The sequence below is a fragment of the Schistocerca piceifrons genome, chromosome 7 (assembly GCF_021461385.2).
Source record: "Schistocerca piceifrons isolate TAMUIC-IGC-003096 chromosome 7, iqSchPice1.1, whole genome shotgun sequence".
Taxonomy (NCBI): domain Eukaryota; kingdom Metazoa; phylum Arthropoda; class Insecta; order Orthoptera; family Acrididae; genus Schistocerca; species Schistocerca piceifrons.
Genome location: NC_060144.1, coordinates 125,882,340 through 125,906,241, shown reverse-complemented (window position 1 = coordinate 125,906,241; position 23,902 = coordinate 125,882,340). Strand labels below are relative to the sequence as shown.

The window sequence follows — 23,902 nt, the reverse complement described above, 5'->3', positions numbered from 1 at the left end:
TTCACGTTTCCACTTCACTATCACATCGGAAACAAGGACCTGGGGATGTTTAGGAGTGTGGAAATCTCGCTTACGGATGTATGACACAAGTGACACCCAGTCACTTGAACATGTTCGAAGTCCGCGAGTTCTGCAGAGTGCCCCATTCTGCTCTCTCACCATGTCTGATGACTTCCGAGGTTGCTGATATGGAGTACTTGGCAGTAGGTGGCAGCACAGTGCACCTAATATTAGAGATGGGCAAAGATGTTCATCCTTGAGAACTAGTTCACTGGTGATCGCTCTTTTTTGGGAACTGTTCATTTTTACTCGTTCACCGTCCATTGTGCTTGGTGTATGGTTCTTATGAAAAATTGAAAATTAGTAGCATAGGTGACTGAAAATGGAAGGTACCAAGAGGGGGCACTTGCCTCCCCCCTAGAGTACAGAGTTTTTATTCATAACAGAATTCTCACACACCTGTAATTTTTGTCATTCTGCAAAACATCTCGTTTAGCCACCTGTAGCGTTATGTGGCTGATCGCAGTGAAATAACTTAAGGTGGCGAATGGAAACCTGGCCCTGAGTACAGACTGCTTGCCAATTACGCACGATTTGATGACTGCTACGAGCAGAATAGATAAACGTGTAATAATTAGGCAGTGAAGAAGTAACAAATAAGCTAATGCAAACAACTTTGAAACAATAGATGACGATTGGTGGGTGACAGTGAGCAGTCTAGTACTTGCGGCCGAGTTTTCTCGCGCCCCCTGTAGCACTGAAATAATATTGTAGGGGTTATCATATTCTCTTTACATAATGTGACACCATACACTCGATTACAAAGCACAGGCTTCATTTGGTTGTAAGTCAGTCTGGCTTTCATAACAATGAACATGCTCTTTTACCTTGGATCAAAAAAGGACAGAAAATGGCCACTCGTGTGTGCTGTGCCAACATTCTTTGCATGTGTAATAACAAAAAATCTCGCCTTTTTACAAATATTTCTTCTGATTTTTATCAAAATAGAGAAGTAAGCAGATACGCAGTTTTGTTACCTCGAAAGATGCATGTATTACATAACACGTAATTATAAAATACAATTTAATTACCGGTCATGGATGCTGAATAGAATACGAAAAGAACCAGAAGTTCAGAGTTCAAAACAGGCTTGAAACAGATCTAGAATGGGTGTGCGAAGTGATCGAAATGAACAACTCGATACTGAACTAACTATGAGCAGTCGGCAGTGGAACTGCGATGAGTGGTCACGCGAAAAAGGATGAGTCCGGCCGAGCGAGACCACGACTGAGACAGACGGGAACAGGACCGAGGCTGGAACGAAACCGGCCGACGTGCCATTGCAGGAACAAGACCGACCGTTTCCCATTCCCAGGAACTATAAGCGAAGTGAACCATGAAAGGCCGTTCCTTAGAATTCATTCCTTGCTCGTTCCGTTCATCTTGGTAAACCGTTTCTTTGGAGCCGTTAGTTCATGAATGACCCATCTCTACCTACTATGAAAAACTTACGTTTTTGGGGGGTGTCCGGATGCTTTTGATCACATAGTATGTTTGTAAAGTCTGAGACTCATAGAAACCTGGAAAAATTAGAAAGGAAATTAATTATTTCTCTTTCTTGGTATTGCTTAGGTCATATGAGTTCTCTCCCATCATCAGCTGGTTTTATCGATCACACTGAGAAACAAATACAGATTCATCAGACTCCTTCTACTACAGCAAATGTTCTTCAACTGTTACACAGAATTTTTCTGTTACGTGAAGGAATTTTACAGATCATTAATGGAGAAAATTACGGTGGATTGAGCAATATGATTTTCATTCCACCATCATGATAATATCCTCAATAAGTAATCAGTAGTGCACTCTCAGTCTTCCTCTTCTCGGGTTTCAAAACCTGTTTTAATATGTGTAACAATCCTCAAAATATAACAATGATCGACTCCAGTGTAGTTTTGTACCAAAATATGAAGTCTCTGTGATTCACAAGCTGTCAAAAGTCATCCTTAACTTAAGTTCATGGTGCACAAATAAAAATACACTTGGTGAATTGTATCATTACTTCATATTTTTGTATTATTTATGAGAAATAAAATTAATTTTGCCATTTTGGGCGGCGGCGGCGGCGGTGGTGGTGGTGGTGGTGGTGGTGGTATCTTGTATTTATTACCATATATTCTTCATCAGTTTGCAATGAGCCTAACGAACAAAATATAAGGTGGAGCTAAGACTATTAACTTGTGACGCCTTTCAGTCAGCAGTTCAGTGCAGTTCAGTGGACGAAGTGACAAGAGAAGGCCATGTCACATAGTAAAGGAATTCAGGGCAGTACATGATATAGTTACAGATATAGAACCTGTTTAGAAAAATGTTATGCTTCATCATTATTTTTGAGTGAGTAACTTCCAGTTCATGTTGGCAGCTGAACTTTTGCATGTAGTATTTTTGCTAAGCTAACTAACAGGGGAAAAGAAATCAAACCATGTTTCGATTTTATTTCCAAGCGAGTGTAATGATTAGGACAAAAGTACAGTTTTGTACTTCAAATTTTATTGACCTGTCAGGAATCATTTTCTTTTGGTTAGTTGCATACCTTTAATTTCATTTTTAGAATTGTTTGTTTCAAGCTCCGTGATTTTTTTTATTGTATATACAAGTACAGAACATTGTCTTTTTAATGAAATGAAATCAGTCCTGCATATTTTCTAATCCTCAGTATTTCTTACAAATCCTGTTTTCTGTCTCTCAGTATTTGATTCATAATGTAACCCATAACTTCTTTTGTGTTTTAGTAGTATTTTCATTCAATTGGAAACACCTATTAAAGACAAATAAAATTTATCTACCAAAACATTAAAACTTCAATTAAAGTCTGAGACATCCAACAATATCGGCATTGTGAGTCCAACTTCATGCAAAACACTTTTTTATTTGTTTACTTATTTATTTGTTTACTTATTGATCTGAATGGAAGGGTAGGAATTAGAGAATCCTGTAGAATAGTAGGAAAACATGGAGAGGACGAATATAATGACAATGGGGAATGATTGATTGCAATTTGTGAACAATTTGATCTAAAAATTAGCAATACATTTTTCAAACATAAGGACATTCATAAATATAATTGGCAACAGAACACTAAAGAACTTCGTTCTATAATAGATTATATTATCATTAGGCAAACAAGTAGTTTCAAGGCAGTAGACGTCAGATCTTATAGAGGAGCCCAGTGTGGATCAGACCACTGTCTAGTAAAAATGAAGTCTTTCTGGCCATGGAAGATTGCAAGGAACGATACAAGTAACATAAATAAAATGAACCAGACTGAGAAAGATGAAAATTTACCTTTTAATATTGACAGCCTACAAGACGAAAGTATCAGAACACTCTTTGCGGCCAGGATGGAAAGGAAACTGGTTGAATCATTTGAAGGAAGTACAGAGGAAATATATGACTATATAAAAGCTAATGTGAAAATCATAGCAACAGAGGTGTTGGGTAAAAAAGATAGCAACCACAACCGTGCAGCAGAGTGGTGGTCAGAGGAACTAGAGGTCCTCGTTAGAACAAAACGAAATGCGTTCCTTCAGTGGTTGAATGATAAATCAGAAGAAACAAGATCAATATACAAGGAAAAGAAGAATGAAGTGATGAAAAAAATAAGGATGGTAAAAAATGAAAAATGGGAAAGAACATGTGCCAAGGTGAATAGCAAATTTGGATTTGGGAGAGCAAAAGAAGCATGGTCAGTATTAAAAGGGCTCCGACAGGATACAAAAAGCAAAACTAATCTCCAACTGATGACACAAAAGGAATGGGAAGAGTATTTCCAAAAATTATTAAATGAGGACAGAGAAGAATATCTAGATGAAGGAACGGTGGAAGAAAAAGGACATGAAGATGATGAGATCCAAATTTTAGAAAGTGAAGTACTTCAGGCGTTGAGAACAGAAAAGAATGGTAAATCACCAGGACCAGGCAATACCAATCTGGAGTGTCTGAAATATGGTGGTGACAAAATTGTGAAACTGATAACACAGCTCTTCAACAAAATGATACATGGAGATTCAATACCCAATGAGATGAAGCTAGCTTACATTAATACAATATTTAAGAAAGGGGATCGGAAAATTTGTTCAAACTATCGAGGAATTTGTGTTACAAACACATTAATGAGAATTTTTGCGAAAGTAATTAAAAATAAACTGGAAAAAAATTTTAGAACCCAAGAAGAACAATGTGGATTCACGGCTGGGAGATCATGTGTAGACCATATTTTCAGATTAAGACAGATTTTGGTGAAACATAGGGAAAAATCAAAAAATATAGGATTAATTTTCATAAATCTAGAAAAAGCGTATGATACTGTTCCAAGAAAATTTCTTTGGAGAGCACTACATATGGCAAACATAAACCCTTCCTTGATTAAAATAATACAACAGATGTATAAAGATAACATTTGCCAAGTGAAAGTTGGTAATAAACATTCACAGAAATTTATAACAAGCAAAGGCCCTTTACAGGGCTGTCCCATGTCACCATCATTATTTAAAATCTATGTAGATATTAGCCTTAGAACATGGTCTCGTAAATGTAATAGTATGGGATTAGAAATAAGAGATGGAGTTTACCTACATCATTTATTGTTTGCTGATGATCAAGTAGTCGTAGCACAAGATGGGGAAGATGCTAACTATATGTGCAATCAACTAGCAGTAGCATACAAAACTTGGGGTTTGAAGATTAATTACCAAAAAACAGAATACTTGAATAATGATTCAGATGAGCTGTACATTGAAGGAAAAAAAATCAAAAAGATAAACACTTTCTGTTATTTGGGATCCATTTTAGAAATCGAGGGAAAACCAGAGTCAGAAATCAATAAAAGAATTAGTAGTGGACGGAGGGTCATTGGGATGCTTAACTCAGTCTTATGGAGCAGGAATGTAATGAGCAGAACTAAAAAATTAATATACAAATCCATATTAGAGAGTGTGGTTCTGTATGGAACGGAGACCTGGACAATTAACATGAAGCACATTAAAAAATTACAAGCTCTAGAGATGGACTTCTGGAGAAGATTGGCAAGAATCTCCAGGAAATAAAAGATAAGGAACACCGAAATAATAAGGAGAATGGAAATAAAAGAAAGAATATATGACGTAATAGATAGGAAGAAATTACAGGGATGTGGGCATGTATGACGAATGGAGAAAACCAGAATACTAAAATTGATACTGGAGTGGGAACCGGAGGGGAGAAGAAGAAGACGACGACCTATGACCACTTGGCTCCGAAAATGTACAGCACACAATGAGGAGAATGGGCGCAGAGGAAGAGGACACACAAGATCGAAACACCTGGAAGAATATTTTGAAAATATAGTTTAAGAACGTTTATTGTTTGTATTGTAATTTCCAAGTAAATTATTATGTTGGAGATAAGCCTCTGTAATGAGGAAAAGCTCAAAATAATAATAATAATAATTGATTCCCCAAACTAGTTTTCAGCTACAAATATCGCCACATCAGTGGGTTCTGTAAATTGAAAACATGCTGAAAATAGCATACTTATACAAGCATTGTAACCTATTATTCCATTTTAACTGTTCATTTTTTGAAATATAGTTTCCTGTGTATACTTTCATACTACCTTATTTATTGTACATTATGTTCTTAAAAATTGTTGTTGCTGCTTGCGGCATTTCTTTCAGCATACATGACATACATCATGTCATCTACAACTGTGTGAGTGGCTGTTAGTAAAAAAAATAATAAAAGGTGAACTTACATATGTCAGTGTTACACACTTGTGGTGCAGTAGTGTTGTGGATACAGTTTTGGTGTGTACTGGGCTGTTAGTTTGTCGTGTACTCACATTTGTTGGAGGGCATGCAGCTAATTCTATATACAGAAATGCAAAACTTTTGCATGTTGTTTATGATCCAAAACGTTATGCCATCTTGCTGTTCACGTGTGTCGCAAGAAATGTATCGCATGTTGTGAGAAGGCTATAAAAACTATAATGGGAGTTTTGATAACCTCTGTTCCTTATTTATGTCTCTGTGTGTGATAGGTAAGTGGTTCTTTTGTGTGTGTGTGTGTGTGTGTGTGTGTGTGTGTGTGTGTGTGTGTGTGTACGTTCTGTTCTGTGTCCTGGGTCAGTTTTCTCTGAGTGGCAAAGAGAGTGTTGTTGCAAAAAGGTTGTGTTTTCGTTTATTACATTTTTCCCTTCCATTGTAACCTTTTGTATGCAATAATTTTCTCCTATTGTTACTTGATCAGTATAGTCTGTATCTGTGTTGCAGAATGTGTGGATCACTTTAGATATTAGTGGGGTTATGATTTTTGTCCACTAGGTGTTCTGCGAAAGTTGAATGGGTGCTGTTACTCTTTAGAGCTCTCATGTGCTCCGTGTATCTCGTTCAGAAATGTCTGCTTGGTTGTCCTTTGTATTGGGCCTGACAGGAGTTACATGTTAGTTGATATATTCCAGCATTGCTGAATTAGTCAGAGGTTTTTTTTTTTATCTGCTCTTAAGCCTTTTATTGAACTGTGTTGTTTCTTCTGAATGTTAGTGGGCTCCCTTGCTCTTTCAACATGTTTCCAATTCTTTGTGATTTTGTTGTTGTTGTATGTTAATGTGTACCATCTGTCTCTTTTTCCTGATGTGGTGTGGTCTGCTGGGTTCTGTGTGCTCTGCCTCTGGGTTTTCAGTACTTATTTTTATGTTTCATTTTTATCTTGTTGTCGAGTTTGTTTATGATGTCTGTTTTGTAGTCATTTTCAACAGCAATTTGTTTGATTGTATTTAGTTCCTGTGTGTAGTTTTCTAGTTTAAGAGTTGTCGTGTTTATCCTGTGGAGCATGTGTCTGAAACTCGCATATTTATGCACTGTCGGGTGGTTAGATGAGCTATGGATAACAGTGATTGTGGATGTGGGTTTTCTGTAGCTGGAGAATTCATGTTGGTGTTGTTTCTTGTGATTGTAAGATCCAAGAAATTTAATTTCTGTTTTATTCTATTTCCATTGTCAAGTGGATTTGTGGGTGTACTGTGTTGATGTTACTGTGTAGCTCTTTATACTTTTTTGTGTTTCATCTACAAGACAGATTATATTCTGTCCTTCGGTATGTTTGTGTTGGGTCACTGGTTAGCTTGCTTATTTTATTCTCTTCCAGAATTTTTTCTGTTTTCTCAATGTATTTTGTGTGTGTTATTAAACTAGAGCATTCCCTTTGTCCACATTGGTGGTGAGTGTGTTATCTTGTTTTAATTTTTTATGTATACTGTTTATGGTTTTCTCATCAGATGTTATTGTATTTGTGGTTATGGATGGTTTATTCTTTCTGATGATTTGTTTCATTTCCTCTGTCACTAGTTCTCTTGTTTAGGCCTGAGTTGAAGTCTGGTGTGAGAGTTTTTTCATGTTGTCCTATGATGTATTCAGTATCAATAATATGATTTTCTATGTGTTATGTGAGCGTTCAAATTGTATTTGGGGCCTTTCTCAAGTAGCTGCTGATCTTCTTTTGTGAATGTTATGTCAGTAAAATTAATCAAGTATTCATGTGTGTGTGTGTGTGTGTGTGTGTGTGTGTGTGTGTGTGTGTGTGTGTGTGTGCGTGCGCGCGCGCACAAGTGAGCGAACGAACGAACGAGCGGTTTTAGAGCTGTTTTTGTTCTTAATTCCATTTAATTTTTGTTCCTGTTGCTGCCATTTCTTTTCCATTGTTGACTGTGAGTGGTGATTTATTCTTACCATTATGTCATACAGTATTGAGGGACTGGTGATTTTGTTTGCTAATTCTACGTGTAATTTGTATAAGCTGATGTTCAGTTCTTGTTTCGTTGAGTGTAGGGAGAAAATTTCATATTTCAGCTAAGCTCTTTCAGCTGTTTGTTTAGCATTTGTGCTGCAGGTGACATGTTGTTTACATTAATTTTAATATAATTAGGAATGATGATGTTGAGTGAGAAGATTTTGTTGTACTTGAGATTCATGTTTGTTTGATGTAGTTTCACCCTCATTTTTTTAAGTTTGTTGAAGAGCTTTACTGTAAATACCTCGCATGGCGTAGAAACAACAACTTTATCTTGGAACTCTTCCATTTGGTCTGTGTTTGCATAGAGAAAACAACAATATGGGAATTGTAAGTCTGCCTTGATGCAAAACACTTCATTTGTTTACATATTTATTCCCCAAACACACATAGGACAAAGAAGCAGAAATTTCTGAACGAGATACACAGAGCACATGACAGCTTTAAATAGTGACAGCACACATTCAGCTTTCACAGAACACCTAATGAACAAAAACCATGTTGTTGTTGTTGTTGTTGTTGTTGTGGTCTTCAGTCCTGAGACTGGTTTGATGCAGCTCTCCACGCTAATCTATCCTGTGCGAGCTCCTTCATCTCCCAGTACCTACTGCAACCTACATCCTTCTGAATCTGCATAGTGTATTCATCTCTTGGTCTCCCTCTACGATTTTTACCCTCCACACTGCCCTCAAATGCTAAATTTGTGATCCCTTGATGCCACAGGACATGTCCTACCAACCGATCCCTTCTTCTAGTCAAGTTGTGCCACAAACTTCTCTTCTCCCCAATCCTATTCAATACCTCCTCATTAGTTACGTGATGTACCCACCTAATCTTCAGCATTCTTCTGTAGCACCACATTTCGAAGGCTTCTATTCTCTTCTTGTCCAAACTATTTATCGTCCATGTTTCACTTCCATACATGACTACACTCCATACAAATACTTTCAGAAACGACTTCCTGACACTTAAATCTGTACTCGATGTTAACAAATTTCTCTTCTTCAGAAACGCTTTCCTTGCCACTGCCAGTCTACATTTTATATCCTCTCTACTTCGACCATCATCAGTTATTTTGCTCCCCAAATAGCAAAACTCCTTTACTACTTTAAGTGTCTCATTTCCTAATCTAATTCCCTCAGCATCACCCGACTTACTTCGACTACATTCCATTATGCTCATTTTGCTTTTGTTTATGTTCATCTTATATCCTCCTTCCAAGAGACTGTCCATTCCGTTCAACTGCTCTTCCAAGTCCTTTGCTGTCTCTGACAGAATTACAATGTCATCGGCGAACCTCAAAGTTTTTATTTCTTCTCCCTGGGTTATAATACCTACTCCAAATTTTTCTTTTATTTCCTTTACTGCCTGCTCAATATACAGATTGAATAACATCGGGGAGAGGCTACAACCCTGTCTCACTCCCTTCCCAACCACTGCTTCCCTTTCATGCCCCTCAACTCTTATAACTGCCATCTGGTTTCTGTAAAAATTGTAAATAGCCTTTCTCTCCCTGTATTTCACCCCTGCCACCTTTAGAATTTGAAAGAGAGTATTCTAGTCAACAGTGTCAAAAGCTTTCTCTAAGTCTACAAATGCTAGAAACGTAGGTTTGCCTTTCTTTAATCTTCCTTCTACAATAAGTCGTAAGGTCAGTATTGCCTCACGTGTTCCAACATTTCTACGGAATCCAAACTGATCTTTGCCGAGGTTGGATTCTATCAGTTTTTCCATTTGTCTGTAAATAATTCGCGTTAGTATTTTGCAGCTGTGACTTACTAACTGATAGTTCGGTAATTTTCACATCTGTCAACACCTGCTTTCTTTGGGATTGGAATTGTTATATTCTTCTTGAAGTCTGAGGGAATTTCGCCTGTCTCATACATCTTGCTCACCAGATGGTAGAGTTTTGTCAGTACTGGCTCTCGCAAGGCCGTCAGTAGTTCTAATGGAATGTTGTCTACTCCCGGGGCCTTGTTTCGACTTAGGTCGTTCAGTGCTCTGTCAAACTCTTCACGCAGTATCGTATCTCCCATTTCATCTTCATCTACATCCTCTTCCATTTCCATAATATTTTCCTCAAGTACATCGCCCTTCTATAGACCCTCTGTATACTCCTTCCACCTTTCTGCTTTCCCCGCTTTGCTTAGAACTGGGTTTCCATCTGAGCTCTTGATATTCATACAAGTGGCTCTCTTTTCTCCAAAGGTCTCTTTAATTTTTCTGTAGGCTGTATCTTTGTTACCCCTAGTGAGATAAGCCTCTACATCCTTACATTTGTCCTCTATCCATGCCTGCTTAGCCATTTTGCACTAACTGTCGATCTCATTTTTTAGACTTTGTATTCCTTTTTGCCTGCTTCATTTACTGCATTTTTATATTTTCTCCTTTCATCAATTAAATTCAATATTTCTTCTGTTACCCAGGGATTTCTACTAGCCCTCGTCTTTTTACCTACTTGATCCTCTGCTGCCTTCACTGCTTCATCTCTCAGAGCTACCCATTCATCTTCTACTGTATTTCTTGCCCCAATTCCTGTCAGTTGTTCCCTTACGCTCTCCTTGAAACTCTGTACAACCTCTGGTTCTTTCAGTTCACCCAGGTCCCATCTCCTTAAATTCCCACCTTTTTGCAATTTCTTCAGTTTTAATCTACAGTTCATAACCAATAGATTGTGGTCAGAGTCCACATCTGCCCCTGGAAATGTCCTACAATTTAAAACCTGGTTCCTAAATCTCTGTCTTAACATTATATAATCTATCTGATACCTTTTAGTATCTCCAGGATTCTTCCATGTATACAACCTTCTTTTATGATTCTTGAACCAAGTGTTAGCTATGATTAAGTTATGCTCTGTGCAAAATTCTACCAGACGGCTTCCTCTTTCATTTCTGAGCCCCAATCCATATTCACCTACTATGTTTCCTTCTCTCCCTTTTCCTACTGTCGAATTCCAGTCACCCATGACTATTAAATTTTCGTCTCCCTTCACTACCTGAATAATTTCTTGTATACAAAAACCATAACACCACTAATATTGAAAGTGATCTACACGTTCTGAAACACAGCAACAGTCTATGCCGATCAAGTAACAACAGAAGAAAATTACTGCATACAAAAGGCTATAGTGGAAAGGAAAAATATAATAAACGAAAACACAACATTTTGCAACAACACATTCTTTACTGCTCTGAGAGAACTGACCCAGGACACAGAACAGAAAGCACACACACACACACACACACACAAGCGCGCGCACACACACACACACACACACACACACACACACACACACACACACACACACACACACAAAAGAACCACTTCCCCATCACACACAGAGACATAAATAAGGAACGAAGGTCATCAAAACTCCCACTATAGTTTTCATAGCCTTCTCACAACATGCGATACATTTCTTGCGACACATGTGTGAACAGCAAGATGGCATAATGTTTTGGATTGTAAACAAAGTGCAAAAGTTTTGCTTTTCTGTGTATAGAATTAGCTACATGCCCTCTAACAAATGTGAGTACACGACAAACTAAGTAACAGCCCAGTACACGTCAAAACCTTATCCATAGCACTACTGCACACCAAGTGTATAATGCTGACATAAGTATGTTCACCTTTTAGTATTTGTTTACTAACAGCTGCTCACACAGTTGCAAATGACCTGATGTATGCTGAGAGAAACAGCAACAGAAAAAGCACAGAAAACATGCCATAATGTACAATAAATAAGGTAGTATGAAAATATCCACATAAAACTATATTTCAAAAACCAAATGGTTAAAATGTAATAATATGTTACAGTGTTTGTATAACTATTCAATTTTCTGCATGTTTTAGATTTAAAGAACCCACTGCTGATGGCGATATTTGTCACTGAAACTAGTTTGGGGAATAAATAAGTAAACAAAGTGTTTTGCATCAAGACAGACTCACAATTCCCATATTGTGGTTTTTCTGCGCAAACACAGACCAAGTGGAAGAGTTGCAAGATAAAGTTATCTTCTGAGACATTGTGAACATCACCCCAGTTTCTTTTCAGAAACATTTCCTTGGCATTTTCTATTGTCTGATGATTGGTCACTGTGTTTTGTACGAAACCAATAACTGTGATGTCGCAGGTTATTCATTATAACTACTTGCATATTATGGTGAGAGAAGCTATCATAACTCTTTAAATATTTATGACATTGATTTGTGTAAAGACTAATGGTAACAACTCAGCAAACAGTTGAAGGCACATTAAACAAACTGGGGATGTTGCTAGCTGCCAGAAAAATCATTCTTCACAGCTGTATAGTATACATACACACATACGTACACCTGTACTGTGACCGTGTTGTGCCAACACTGCAAGTTGACTAGGGTAACAGGTTGTGTCGAGTGGAATGGCGGAACGAAGAAAGGCCACTGGTAGTGGGAGGGAGGGTTGAGGAAGGGTTGCTGATCACGACCAGCAGCCACACAAAATATAAATTTGACACCAAAGAGCTTTTCACTGGTTTCAGGCTGGGGGGAGTTGTGTACAGCACGCAATGAGATGGGGGATTCGATCCTGTAACCCTCCTGGCCTCAGTCTCTGCTAGTGTCTGCCTCACACTCGCATCCATCCCTGCCCCATGACCCATCTTCATTCATCCTGCACTCACACCCTCTTCTCTGCAGTCTCCCTCTACCTCTGTTCTATTTCCTCCTCTCGATCCAGTCCTATACACCATTGCAGACTGTGGACAACTCCCCATACCTGTAGGCAGAACGAGTTCACTGGTGTAACATTTCCAGCCCATGCATCTCCTGCCTCTACCTCTTGGCTGTCGGCCACATTCCCAACCCTCCCTTGCACTTTCTATCTGCTTTCTTCCCTTACCCACTCCATTCGACACAACCTCTCAACCTAGTGCAGCTGGAGTGCTGGCGCAATGTAGTCAGCAGGAACAGTGTAGCCTTAGAGGTGTGTGTGTGTGTGTGTGTGTGTGTGTGTGTGTGTGTGTGTGTGTGTGTGTGTGGACGCACGCGCGCATGAACTTATACCCTAAAGCTCTTAAATAGGATTTGCCCAAAAGCTACAAATATTCACTCTTCTTTGTGTGCCAATTGATGAGTCAGCCCCTTAATTATTCAGTCAGTTGTTACTTTTACCCCTAAAACTATTTATATTTTACCAGTGACTTTCCATTACTGTATTTATGATGTTGATTATATCTGCACATTCAAATATTGACTGCTCAATATCTCCTCAGTATCATGAGTAGTTATCTCTACTCCTTCCATTACTTTATATTCTACCCTGAACTTTCCAGTATTGTATTAAGAAACGTATTCATAATATGTATGTTTAAATATTGCAACTGCTTATTATGGTAACTCTAAAAAATTCTTTAACATTCTATAAAGTTAATACATTACCAATGTGAGAATTAGTTATAATTGTGCATTCACAAATTTCCTAACCTAAATAGGAATATTTCTGGTGTTACAGATATGTACCGTACCAAGAAGAAAGAAGGCTCGGCCTTTATGGATAAATTTCCTGCTGATGTAGAAAAGGCTGAGTCTATGACAGGTGGTGATCCACAGATTCTGTCAGACAGTGAGTTTGCTCCAAAGGAGAAAACAACTTGGAAGACAATATTTTGTGAAGATAAGAAACCTGTTTCTCCCACTGAGTGGTTTCCAAAGCCAGCAAAAATGAATAAGAATTCAGCAGTTACTCCAGAAGTGCAAAGCCATAAGCCTACTGTTCGTCGTCGTATAACCCACCCACGTCTTCTCAGAATACTGAGAGGTGAGGAGGCAGATCATGAAGTACGGATCAGGCCGCAGCCCTCTGTTAACAATAGTGCTTCAGAGAAGAGTGCACCCTACCATTGCCCAACATGTGATTTCACTAGTAACCGTCTGAATGTAATCATACTTCATAACAAGTATCACTCAAATATGCCACTAGCTAACCGTGGTCGAGGTAAAGGAAAAGTTTCTTTAAAAGCAGACATTTCATTAGGATCCCCAGCAGGGAGAGGAACTGCTAAAGGTCGAATGAAGCAGAGTCAGAGCAACGTATCTACGGATGGGTCGAAGGAAAGAGATTATCATTCAGACAGTGAACCTCCTATAAAAATAGTTCGAACTAAAGACAAAGTTATCAAAATGGATATAAGTCCAGACAGTTCAGCTTGTGACAAGCTTAATGAAAGAACTGAACCACAAGCTGATAAGCCGTCAGAAAAAAAAATGGAAAGGAAACCTATATTTGGAAAGAGAAAGGGTTCAAAGAAAAAAGAAATACCACCAAAGAAAAAGAAGACAAATGAAGAAATCAGAGAGAAATTGTTGGCAGATTGGGAAGATGATGATGATGATGAACAGGAAGAACAAGAAATTGAGCTATTAAAACAAGTATTAAACAAGAGCTCCAAACCAGAAAATACAACAAGAGCTAAAGAGATGTCGTGCTTTGACTTTGATGAGAGTGCAGACTCAATGTTGGATGTAGAGCTTGAAGAGAGAGCTAAAAAGTTTGCAGAGAACCTCAGGTTCCCCAGAGTCACAGAGGACAGAGATTCGGTACAGAAACAAAAGAACCCTGAAGTGAAACAACATCAGTCTTCATTTGCTGTCACTAGAGAGGTTGATACGTGGTCACAGGAAACTGCAGAAGCTGTGGACAATAATGAATCTTTGTTGCATGAGCGACTCCACAAGGAAACAGTGAGTACAGAGGACTGTGAATCATCTTCTATATTGGCAAATGAAGATGTGCAGGAAATAATGACTGGCACACATGAAAGGGTGAGTGGCAATGGTACAGAAACGGAAGAAAAGCCCTCAGAAGTAATGAGCTTCACAAATACATACGGAGAGAACATTGACCATAAATTTCTGGAAAACACAGGAATGGATGTGCCACAAAACCCAAGTAGTGGTGAGGACTCTGGCATAAAAGTTAAGACAGAAGACTCAAATGAGTTGGAAGATTTGAAATCAGAATTTGAAACTGTTATGGCAGAAACAGTTATTCCTGATCTGCCAACAGTGCCAGAAAATAGACTCCTTTCAGAAAGAAAATCTCTTTCTGTATCTGAGCTAGATGAAGGAATTACTGAATCCTTAGATGGCAGAGGTGATGATTGTGATTATAGTACAAAACCTGACGATTCTCCTCAGCATGAGCAAAAAAATGAAAGTTTTTTATCTGAACAAAAAGATTATAAAGATGAATCTCTCACCTTGAAGACAGAATTTTCAGAAACTGAGGAGGAGAAAAATTTACTGGAATCAAACTTTGAATCAGAAACTTATGTTGAGAAAAATGAGTTATCAAATCTGGAAGTAGTGAAAGACCACCCTGCTGAGAGCAGTGAGAAACAGTTTAAAGAGCCAAATGTGACAGATCAGATGTGTCATACAAGTGAAAATGAAGATGTTCAAAACTTGGCTGCAAATGAGGAATTTTCTCCAGATAAAAACTCTGTACTCCCTGTATCAGAAAATAGTTCAAATATGCAAAATTTTCTGCCAACTGATGAAAGAGAAGTAACATCAGATATAAATACTGATGATCAGGTTGATTCTGAAAATCCTGAAGAGATCCCTGAATCTACAGAGCAGAATGAGTTACTGTCTTTGCAAATAAAAGAAACTACTGACAAATTGGAAAGTGAGAATCAAGGAAATTCTGGCAGCAAAGTGCTTGCTGGATTATCAGAAGAAGAAATTTCAAAGCCAGTGTCATGTCCAGTAATAGATAATCAAGTTTCTGATGTTGATATTGTGGACAAAGTCGAACCAGATGTTGGGAAAGATTCTTCTGAAACGACAGAAGAGAAATTTGTGTGTGACAGTGAAAAGCTCTCTCTCCAGGAAACTGATACGATTGATGATGATGATGAACTTGATATAAACTCCATGCCTGTAGTAATGACTGATGCTGTTATTAAGGAGGAGTTAGATGTGAAAGACACCATTAAACAATTTTCTGCTATACAGCCAGTTGTCGTTAGTGCAGCAAATATTGATGGACAGTTGTCTTCTGCATCAGTGTTAGTTCCAGCTTCTGCTGAAAGTGGATCTTTAATGACACCTGTCTCTTCGGTGAAAACAGCGCATGGTGGTAACACAGTTTTGAAGATTATAAAATCTTCTCCTGCTCAAGGTACAAATGTTAGTGGTTTAAAGTCAGTACTACCACATAAACCAGGTAGTAAGTATGTAATTATACAGCAGAGCCCTGGTCAACAAGTGCGATATCCTGGAAAACCTCTTCAGCAATGTGTTACCCTAAAAACTATAAACCAGCAACAGGGAAACAATGGTTCAACAAAGAAATTATTGATAATGAAGACTTCACAGAGCACTGGCTCTTCAGAGGTCCAGTCGGTACTTACAACGAGCAGTAAGATTCCAACATTTGGGCAGCGAGTGATCACAAGCTCAGGTGCAATTGTCACTGCAGTTCCTTCTGGTAAAGCAGTTTTACCAAAAGGTGCAAAGATAGTGCCCATGCCTCAACAGCAATTAAAAGTTTTTACAAGTACTGGAAAACAGAAACAAATTGTTGCACCCAAATTAGCTATGCAGAGCACCAAGGCTAAAGTCTCCTTACCCTCTATGCAGAGTCTTCAGAAAGTTAATGTGCTACAGACTTCGACTGGGAGAATTGTGGGTACTACCAGTAAATCAAAGAGCAGTACAATATTGATTCATTCACCACAGGTTACATCATCTGTGCAATCTAAACAAGGCATCATCTCGAGTAGTCACTCCACTCAGAGTGTCCCTCAAGTAAGCCTGAAACCACAGTTAGTAAGAGGTAAACAAATCCCTTCGCCTGGAACATCATTACAGCGTGTTCTTCTGACTACTGGGACACAGTCTTCACTCCAACCACAACAGCAGAGACCAATAATGACAAAACCTTCTTCACAGCAGAGAATGCTTGTGCAAAGGCTACAAGTTCCAAAATCAGCAACTGTTGTTGTCTCTACTGACAGTATTAAAAAGACAACATCAGGTATTAGTACAGGTCAGGTGCCAAATACTTCAAAAATATTACCTCACACACAGCAGAAAGGTACCATTCAGACAATACACCCAAAAGGAAGAGTACTGGCAATACAAAATGCAAAACAGAAATTACCAGCAAAAATTTTACAGCCTGCAAGTGTATCACAGTCACTGCAATCTGTCCAAGTTCTTCAAGCAGCAGTGCCAGCTGAAGCTGCTGAACACCCCGTAAGTGGAACCAATATTCTTATTCCGTCATCGGCATCATCTGGTACGACAGTAAACATCCAACATTCACCATCGTCTGGATCCATATTGACATCAGAACAACTGGCTCAAATGATGGGGACATCAGGACAAATTGCTACAGACTCTGGCACTTTGGTACTTGTTACAATAAATGAATCAGGTAATTTACAACCCTTTGACAATTCAACACTGGTGGCATACGATACATCAGCTGCACCAGATTCTAAAGCAGCCAATGCTCTGTATATTGATTCATCAACTTTGGGATCTCAGAATGATCTCGATAAATTGATATTAACGATAAATAATCAAGCTGCTACTACAAGTGGTGTTGTAAATATGGAACAGCACTCTCCTTCAGTTTCACACGATCAGCAGTGCACTGTCTTCAGTATTGCTAATAATAGCCAGACAGCTGCTCCAGGTGCCTGCAATCAGGACATATTAGCAGCTGCTTTGGCCAATACTGATGTTTTCCAGCCAGAATCCACTAATGTTGTAGGTGATGCTTTGACTATCAACCACCCTGGAAGTCCTGGAAGACTTTTGGAGTCGTCCTCACTCTTAACTGTTTCATCCACAACATTGCATCAAGCTGCTATGCTGCTTCCGTCAGTCACAACTGCTGGGCTGCCTCCTGCAGCTCCAGGTGTTTTAGAGACATCGCTGACACTCAACCAGCCAATAATGACTCCATTGGAAGTACCATCAGCTGTCACTCATCTTGAAAGTCCACCACCACCACCGCCCTCCACATCAATGCAGTTGACTCAGTCATCTCTTGTTATTCCTACTTCTGCATTTTCATCAATAAATTATGCCCCAGAAACAGCACCATCAACAGAGTCTCCTGTTTCCAGCTCGACAGTGATGAAAGCCTTGCCCAGTTTGCAGCTACCTGTGCAATATGTCTCTGAAGAGGTCAGTGAATCATCACAAATGCAAGATAAAATTGGAGATACAGTTGTTCCCCCTTCTAGCTCAGCTGAAGCTTCACAAAAAAAAGATAAAGTGTTACCTTCTTTTGAGAACATTTCTGAGGGAGTCACAAGTTCAGAGGTTGCTGGAAATTCGTGTTCAAAGTACAGTTCTCTTGGTGAAGCAGCATCTGCACAAGTCCCTGAAATATCATCTCCTCAGGAAAATACAGTCAATTTCAACAGCATCCAGCCAGAATTTCAGCAGATGCCAGAGAGCACATCAGAAACACCGTGTTGTACAAAAAAGCTGACTGACCAAGCTGTCTCTACATCATATGTCACAGATGTTAAAGATAGTTCTGATGGGATAGGTTCTTCTGTCCACATAACCAGCACTCCAGTGGTATTTTCACATCAGCTAGAGAGCACTTCAGAAGCAATTGCTAGAAAAGCTTCAGATACTGCAGCTGCTGAGGAAGAACAATCACCACATCATGAAGACCAGTCATCTGTGAACTGTGTAGAAAGCACATCAGAAAACATGTTAATGGATGCGAATGTGTCAACTCATCAATTGGCTGCTATCGAAGATGCAGAAAGCACCTCAGGCATACCTGAGGAGACAAATTCCAGTTCCACTGCAGTTATCGGAGGTCACCAAATCGTATCATCAGTGTGGGCCGAAAGTGGGAATAATTCAGAAACTGCTCCAGCAAAAGAAGAAAGTGAAAGGTAATGACATGATTTTAAGTAAATTGCAAGCTGTCATTCAAAAATAGAGAGAGTGCAGCTGCAGTAAGTGGGAAAGATTTTAGTTGATAATTCAAAACTGCACACAAATACCAGCATAATGTACATGGAAACTTTTTAAATATTTTTATTCGTCTTTTACTTGATTTTAGTATTCGAACATGAGTTTGAGATCTCGTCAAACTTAAAATTGTTTTGAAGTTAAATTACTTATGCTATAAGTTACATGAGAGAACTAAATTGAGCTCAAAATTGAGAGACTCCTTTACTTTTCATACATTAAAGTGGTGTTACTTGTATGTAGATTTGTATTGTTCATGTAGCATTGCTGCGTAGTTTTAAAGGATTTTTATTATAGATATTGTTTGGGTACCATAGTAGTTCGTAGGTGAGGAGCACTTTCAAAAATGAGGTAACAGTGCTTAGTCTCCACACATCTTTCATTCACCCAGCTGATATATGTCTTGTTATTAATGAAATTTGAGTTTGTAAAATGAAACAAGAAAATTTCTTACTTTGTACCCAAAGGGTGTGACAGTAATCAGTAAGACTGTGGTTTTCTTTTATTGTGTTGTATATTAGAATCTCTCTGTAAATATGTCTCCTGTCAGATATCAGAATAGTGTCAGATTTTGTTTTATATCAAATCCTATAGGAACATTTTTATGAAATTTTTATTATTTTATGACTGTTGTAAATATGAAATTATTAATTTCAGTGTAGGCTGAAAATATTGAATGGTGAACATATTTTATTAAAAAAGGTAACTATGATATATATACATTTGTATGTGTGTGTTCATGTGTATGTGCATAAGACAGAGGTTATATGAATATGAGGGGCCTGACCATTTTGTATACATGTTTGAATGTAATGTGAATGTCTTTTTGTGCTGACAGGAATGAAAAGAATGGATGCAAGTATGCACATAAAGTATCATAGCTTCATATAATAAGTAAGATACATAAAATGTTGTCACCACTGAGTTGCATACTTGGTATTTGAGTGAGTGATTTTATCAGTGATTTTGTACATGTGTGTCAATTATATGTACTTTGTAAAAAATTGTTAATATCCAATACAATAGGTATTTGGCATATGGTATTATGTTTTGTTTCCCTTAGACCTGAAACAACAAGTCCCATGTTCATGATTTTACATACATCCACATGAAGAAAGAAAAAAGGGGAAAAAAGATATTTCAACATGTCCTGTAACATTTGTGCAATACACCACCTAATATGCAGTAAACAAATTTTTATTTTGGCATTGTTTCCAGAAGTCTTTTATTATGTGATTTTCTGCCCTTGCAAATTAACAAAACACTATTTCAGCTGAAATGAAAATATTAAAACAATAAAATATTTAATTTGGCATAAGCTCTTTGGAAAATTGGAAAAGTATTGCATTTGCAAAAGAGTATAAGGACTGGAACTTGACTAATAACCATGCATAATAAATGGCATTAAACTTATGTTATTAAGGGTTACCTTCTTGGAAGCCATACAGGAAAAGGAATTGAAATGCAGGTTTTCAAAAGAAAATCCAAATTACACTGAATGGCATATTAAACGATGCACAGTTAGGATAACATGTAAAAGGTTGGTTCGTAAAGAAGCGAAACAACAGAGTCAGGTGGGAATAAGACAGGGAAGTGTAGAAAGGTCTAAAAAGAGAATGATTTTGTGTGAGGGGAGGCAAAAGTATTGTAAAGTGAATTATTTGGGAAGTCTTGACTCTAAATTTGTTCTTCCTGTCACCATTTCTACAAGTGTGTCCTGTGCCCCTCTTGTTTTAAGCTTTTAAATAAGTGAATCCTGTTTCTAAAAGCTGTTAACAAACAATTATATCAGATGTGTGTAAGAATGGTTAATTTGTCTGCATATTCCAATGATTATGTTTTGTTCTGGACTTCTATGATAACATGAATGTCTTCATATGCAGATAGGCTACAGAATGATCTATTTTCATTTTGTTTGGTGGGTCGTAAAACTGTTTTATGTTTCTGGCAGCTTTTGATACTCTGTAGTGCTTCGCAGTGCTGTGAAAAGTAAGGTGGTATACAATTCTGAAACTTGTATTCGCACTAATTTGTCACAAATAAATGAAATTCACAACTTCTGTTTGTCTAGTAGCTAGTATGATCATCTTTTTTACGACTTTTGCACTAGGTTAGAAGTTTCATGTAATTCACTGTAGGGGAAAAGTATATTTACTATTGTTCACTGGTAATTATCATCAGCTTTGGAGAGAGTTTGGAACCTTGCTGATTCTAATTAATTTTCATCAATGTGCATAAATTGTGACTTTTTCGTGACAATTGACATATTGGTATGCTTTTTTTTTTCCTTGCCGTATTATTTCTTATTGTTTTCTTCCACTGTGAATGAGCAGTTGGTACCATTTTTGTCGATGTTCATAGGCTCATGTCATTTTTTATAATTGAATTCTGTAATAGGAAAAGGAAGAGAAGGAAAAGTAGTAGGTGAATATGGACTGGGGGAAAGGAATGAAAGAAGCCGCTTGGTAGAATTTTGCACAGAGCATAATTTAATCATGTTTAAAAATCATGAAAGAAGGTTGTATACGTGGAAGAGACCTGGATACACTGGAAGGTTTCAGATTGATTACGTAATGGACAAAATTTTGGAAGCAGGTTTTAAATTGTAAGTTATTTCCAGGAGCAGATGTGGACTCTGACCACAATTTATTGTGTATGAATTGCAGATTAAAACTGAAGGAACTGCAAAAAGGCAGGAATTTAAGGACATGGGACCTGGATAAACTGAAAGAACCAGAGGTTGTAGAGAGTTTCAGAGGGAGCGTTAGGGAACGATTGTCAAAAACAGAGGAAAGGAATACGGTGGAAGATAAATGGGTAGCTTTGAGAGATGACTATGCAAATGTAGACAAGATGTGGCTCAAATTCAAAGATATAGTAGCAACAGCAATTGAGATTCATACCTCATAAATTGGTAAGAGATGGAACTGATCCCCCATGGTACACAAAACAGGTCTGAACGCTGTTACAGAGGCAACGGAAAAAGCATGCGAAGTTTAGAAGAATGCGAAATCCCGAAGATTGGCTAAAATTTACAGACGTGCGAAATTTGGCACGGACTTCAATGCGAGATGCCTTTAATAGGTTCCACAACGAAACATTGTCTCGAAATTTGGTAGAAAATCCGAAGAAATTCTGGTCGTATGTAAAGTACACCAACGGCAAAACGCAGTCAATACCTTCGCTGCGCAGTGCCGATGGTACTGTTACCGACGACTGTGCCGCTAAAGCGGAGTTATTGAACGCAGTTTTCCGAAATTCCTTCACCAGGGAAGACGAATGGAATATTCCAGAATTTGAAACACGAACAGCTGCTAGCATGAGTTTCTTAGAAGTAGATACCTTAGGGGTTGCGAAGCAACTCAAATCGCTTGATACGGGCAGTCTTCAGGTCCAGATTGTATACCGATTAGGTTCCTTTAAGATTACACTGATACAATAGCTCACTACTTAGCAATCATATACAACCGCTCGCTCACCGATAGATCTGTACCTACAGATTGGAAAATTGCGCAGGTCGCACTAGTGTTTAAGAAGGGTAGTAGGAGTAATCCATCGAACTACAGACATATATCATTGACGTCGGTTTGCAGTAGGGTTTTGGAGCATATACTGTTTTCAAACATTATGATCACCTCGAAGGGAACGATCTATTGATACGTAATCAGCATGGTTTCAGAAAACATCATTCTTGTGCAACGCAGCTAGCTCTTTATTCTCATGAAGTAATGGCCGCTATCGACAGGGGATCTCAAGTTGATTCCGTATTTCTAGATTTCCGGAAAGCTTTTGACACCGTTCCTCACAAGCGACTTCTAATCAAGCTGTGGGCCTATGGGGTATCGTCTCAGTTGTGCGACTGGTTTCGTGATTTCCTGCCAGGAAGGTCGCAGTTCGTAGTAATGGACGGCAAATCATCGAGTAAAACTGAAGTGATCTCAGGTGTTCCCCAGGGAAGCGTCCTGGGACCTCTGCTGTTCCTGATCTATATAAATGACCTGGGTGACAATCTGAGCAGTTCTCTTAGGTTGTTCGCAGATGATGCTGTAATTTACCGTCTAGTAAGGTCATCCGAAGACCAGTATCAGTTGCAAAGCGACTTAGAAAAGATTGCTGTATGGTGTGGCAGGTGGCAGTTGATGCTAAATGACAAAAAGTTTGGGGTGATCCACATGAGTTCCAAAAGAAATCCGTTGGAATTCGATTACTCGATAAATAGTACAATTCTCAAGGCTGTCAATTCAACTAAGTACCTGTGTGTTAAAATTATGAACATCTGCAGCTGGAAAGACCACAGAGATAATATTGTGGGGAAGGCGAGCCAAAGGTTGCGTTTCATTGGCAGGACACTTAGAAGATGTAACAAGTCCACTAAAGAGGCAGCTTACACTACACTCGTTCGTCCTCTGTTAGAATATTGCTGCGCGGTGTGGGATCCTTACCAGGTGGGATTGACGGAGGACATCGAAAGGGTGCAAAAAAGGGCAGCTCGTTTTGTATTATCACGTAATAGGGGAGAGAGTGTGGCAGATATGATACGCGAGTTGGGACTGAAGTCATTAAAGCAAAGATGTTTTCCGTCGCGGTGAGATCTGTTTACGAAATTTCAGTCACCAACTTTCTCTTCTGAATGTGAAAATATTTTGTTGAGCCCAACCTACATAGGTAGGAACCATCATCAAAATAAGAGAAATCAGAGCTTGAACAGAAAGGTTTAGGTGTTCGTTTCTCCCGTGCGCTGTTCGTTTCTCCCGTGCGCTGTTCGGGAGTGGAATGGTAGAGAGATAGTATGATTGTGGTTCGATGAACCCTCTGCCAAGCACTTAAATGTGAATTGCAGAGTAATCATGTAGATGTAGATGTAGATGAAATAGTGAAGGCAGCAGAGGACCATGTAGGTAAAAAGATGAGGAGTAGTAGAAATCCTTGGGTAACACGAGATACTGTATTTAATTGATGTAAGGGGAAAATATAAAAATGCAATAAATGAAGCAGGCAAAAGGAAATACAAATGTCTAAAAAATGAGATTGACAGGAAGTGCAAAATGGCTAAACAGGTATGGCTAGAGGACAAATGTAAGGAT

At 38.5% G+C, this 23,902-nt stretch overlaps 1 protein-coding gene across 3 annotated transcripts in view; it reads left to right on the top strand.

Annotated features, from left to right (window-relative positions):
- The window catches only part of LOC124804714 (mucin-17-like), a 79,269-nt gene extending 59,415 nt beyond the window's left edge, over positions 1 to 19,854 (top strand). For all 3 annotated transcript variants that reach the window (XM_047264985.1, XM_047264986.1, XM_047264984.1), the window contains one exon: positions 13,315 to 19,854. In XM_047264985.1, coding sequence (XP_047120941.1) covers positions 13,315 to 18,743 — 5,429 coding nt within the window. In that variant the 3' untranslated portion in view covers positions 18,744 to 19,854. The remainder of the gene's footprint in view (positions 1 to 13,314) is intronic.
- Positions 19,855 to 23,902: the final 4,048 nt, after the last annotated feature.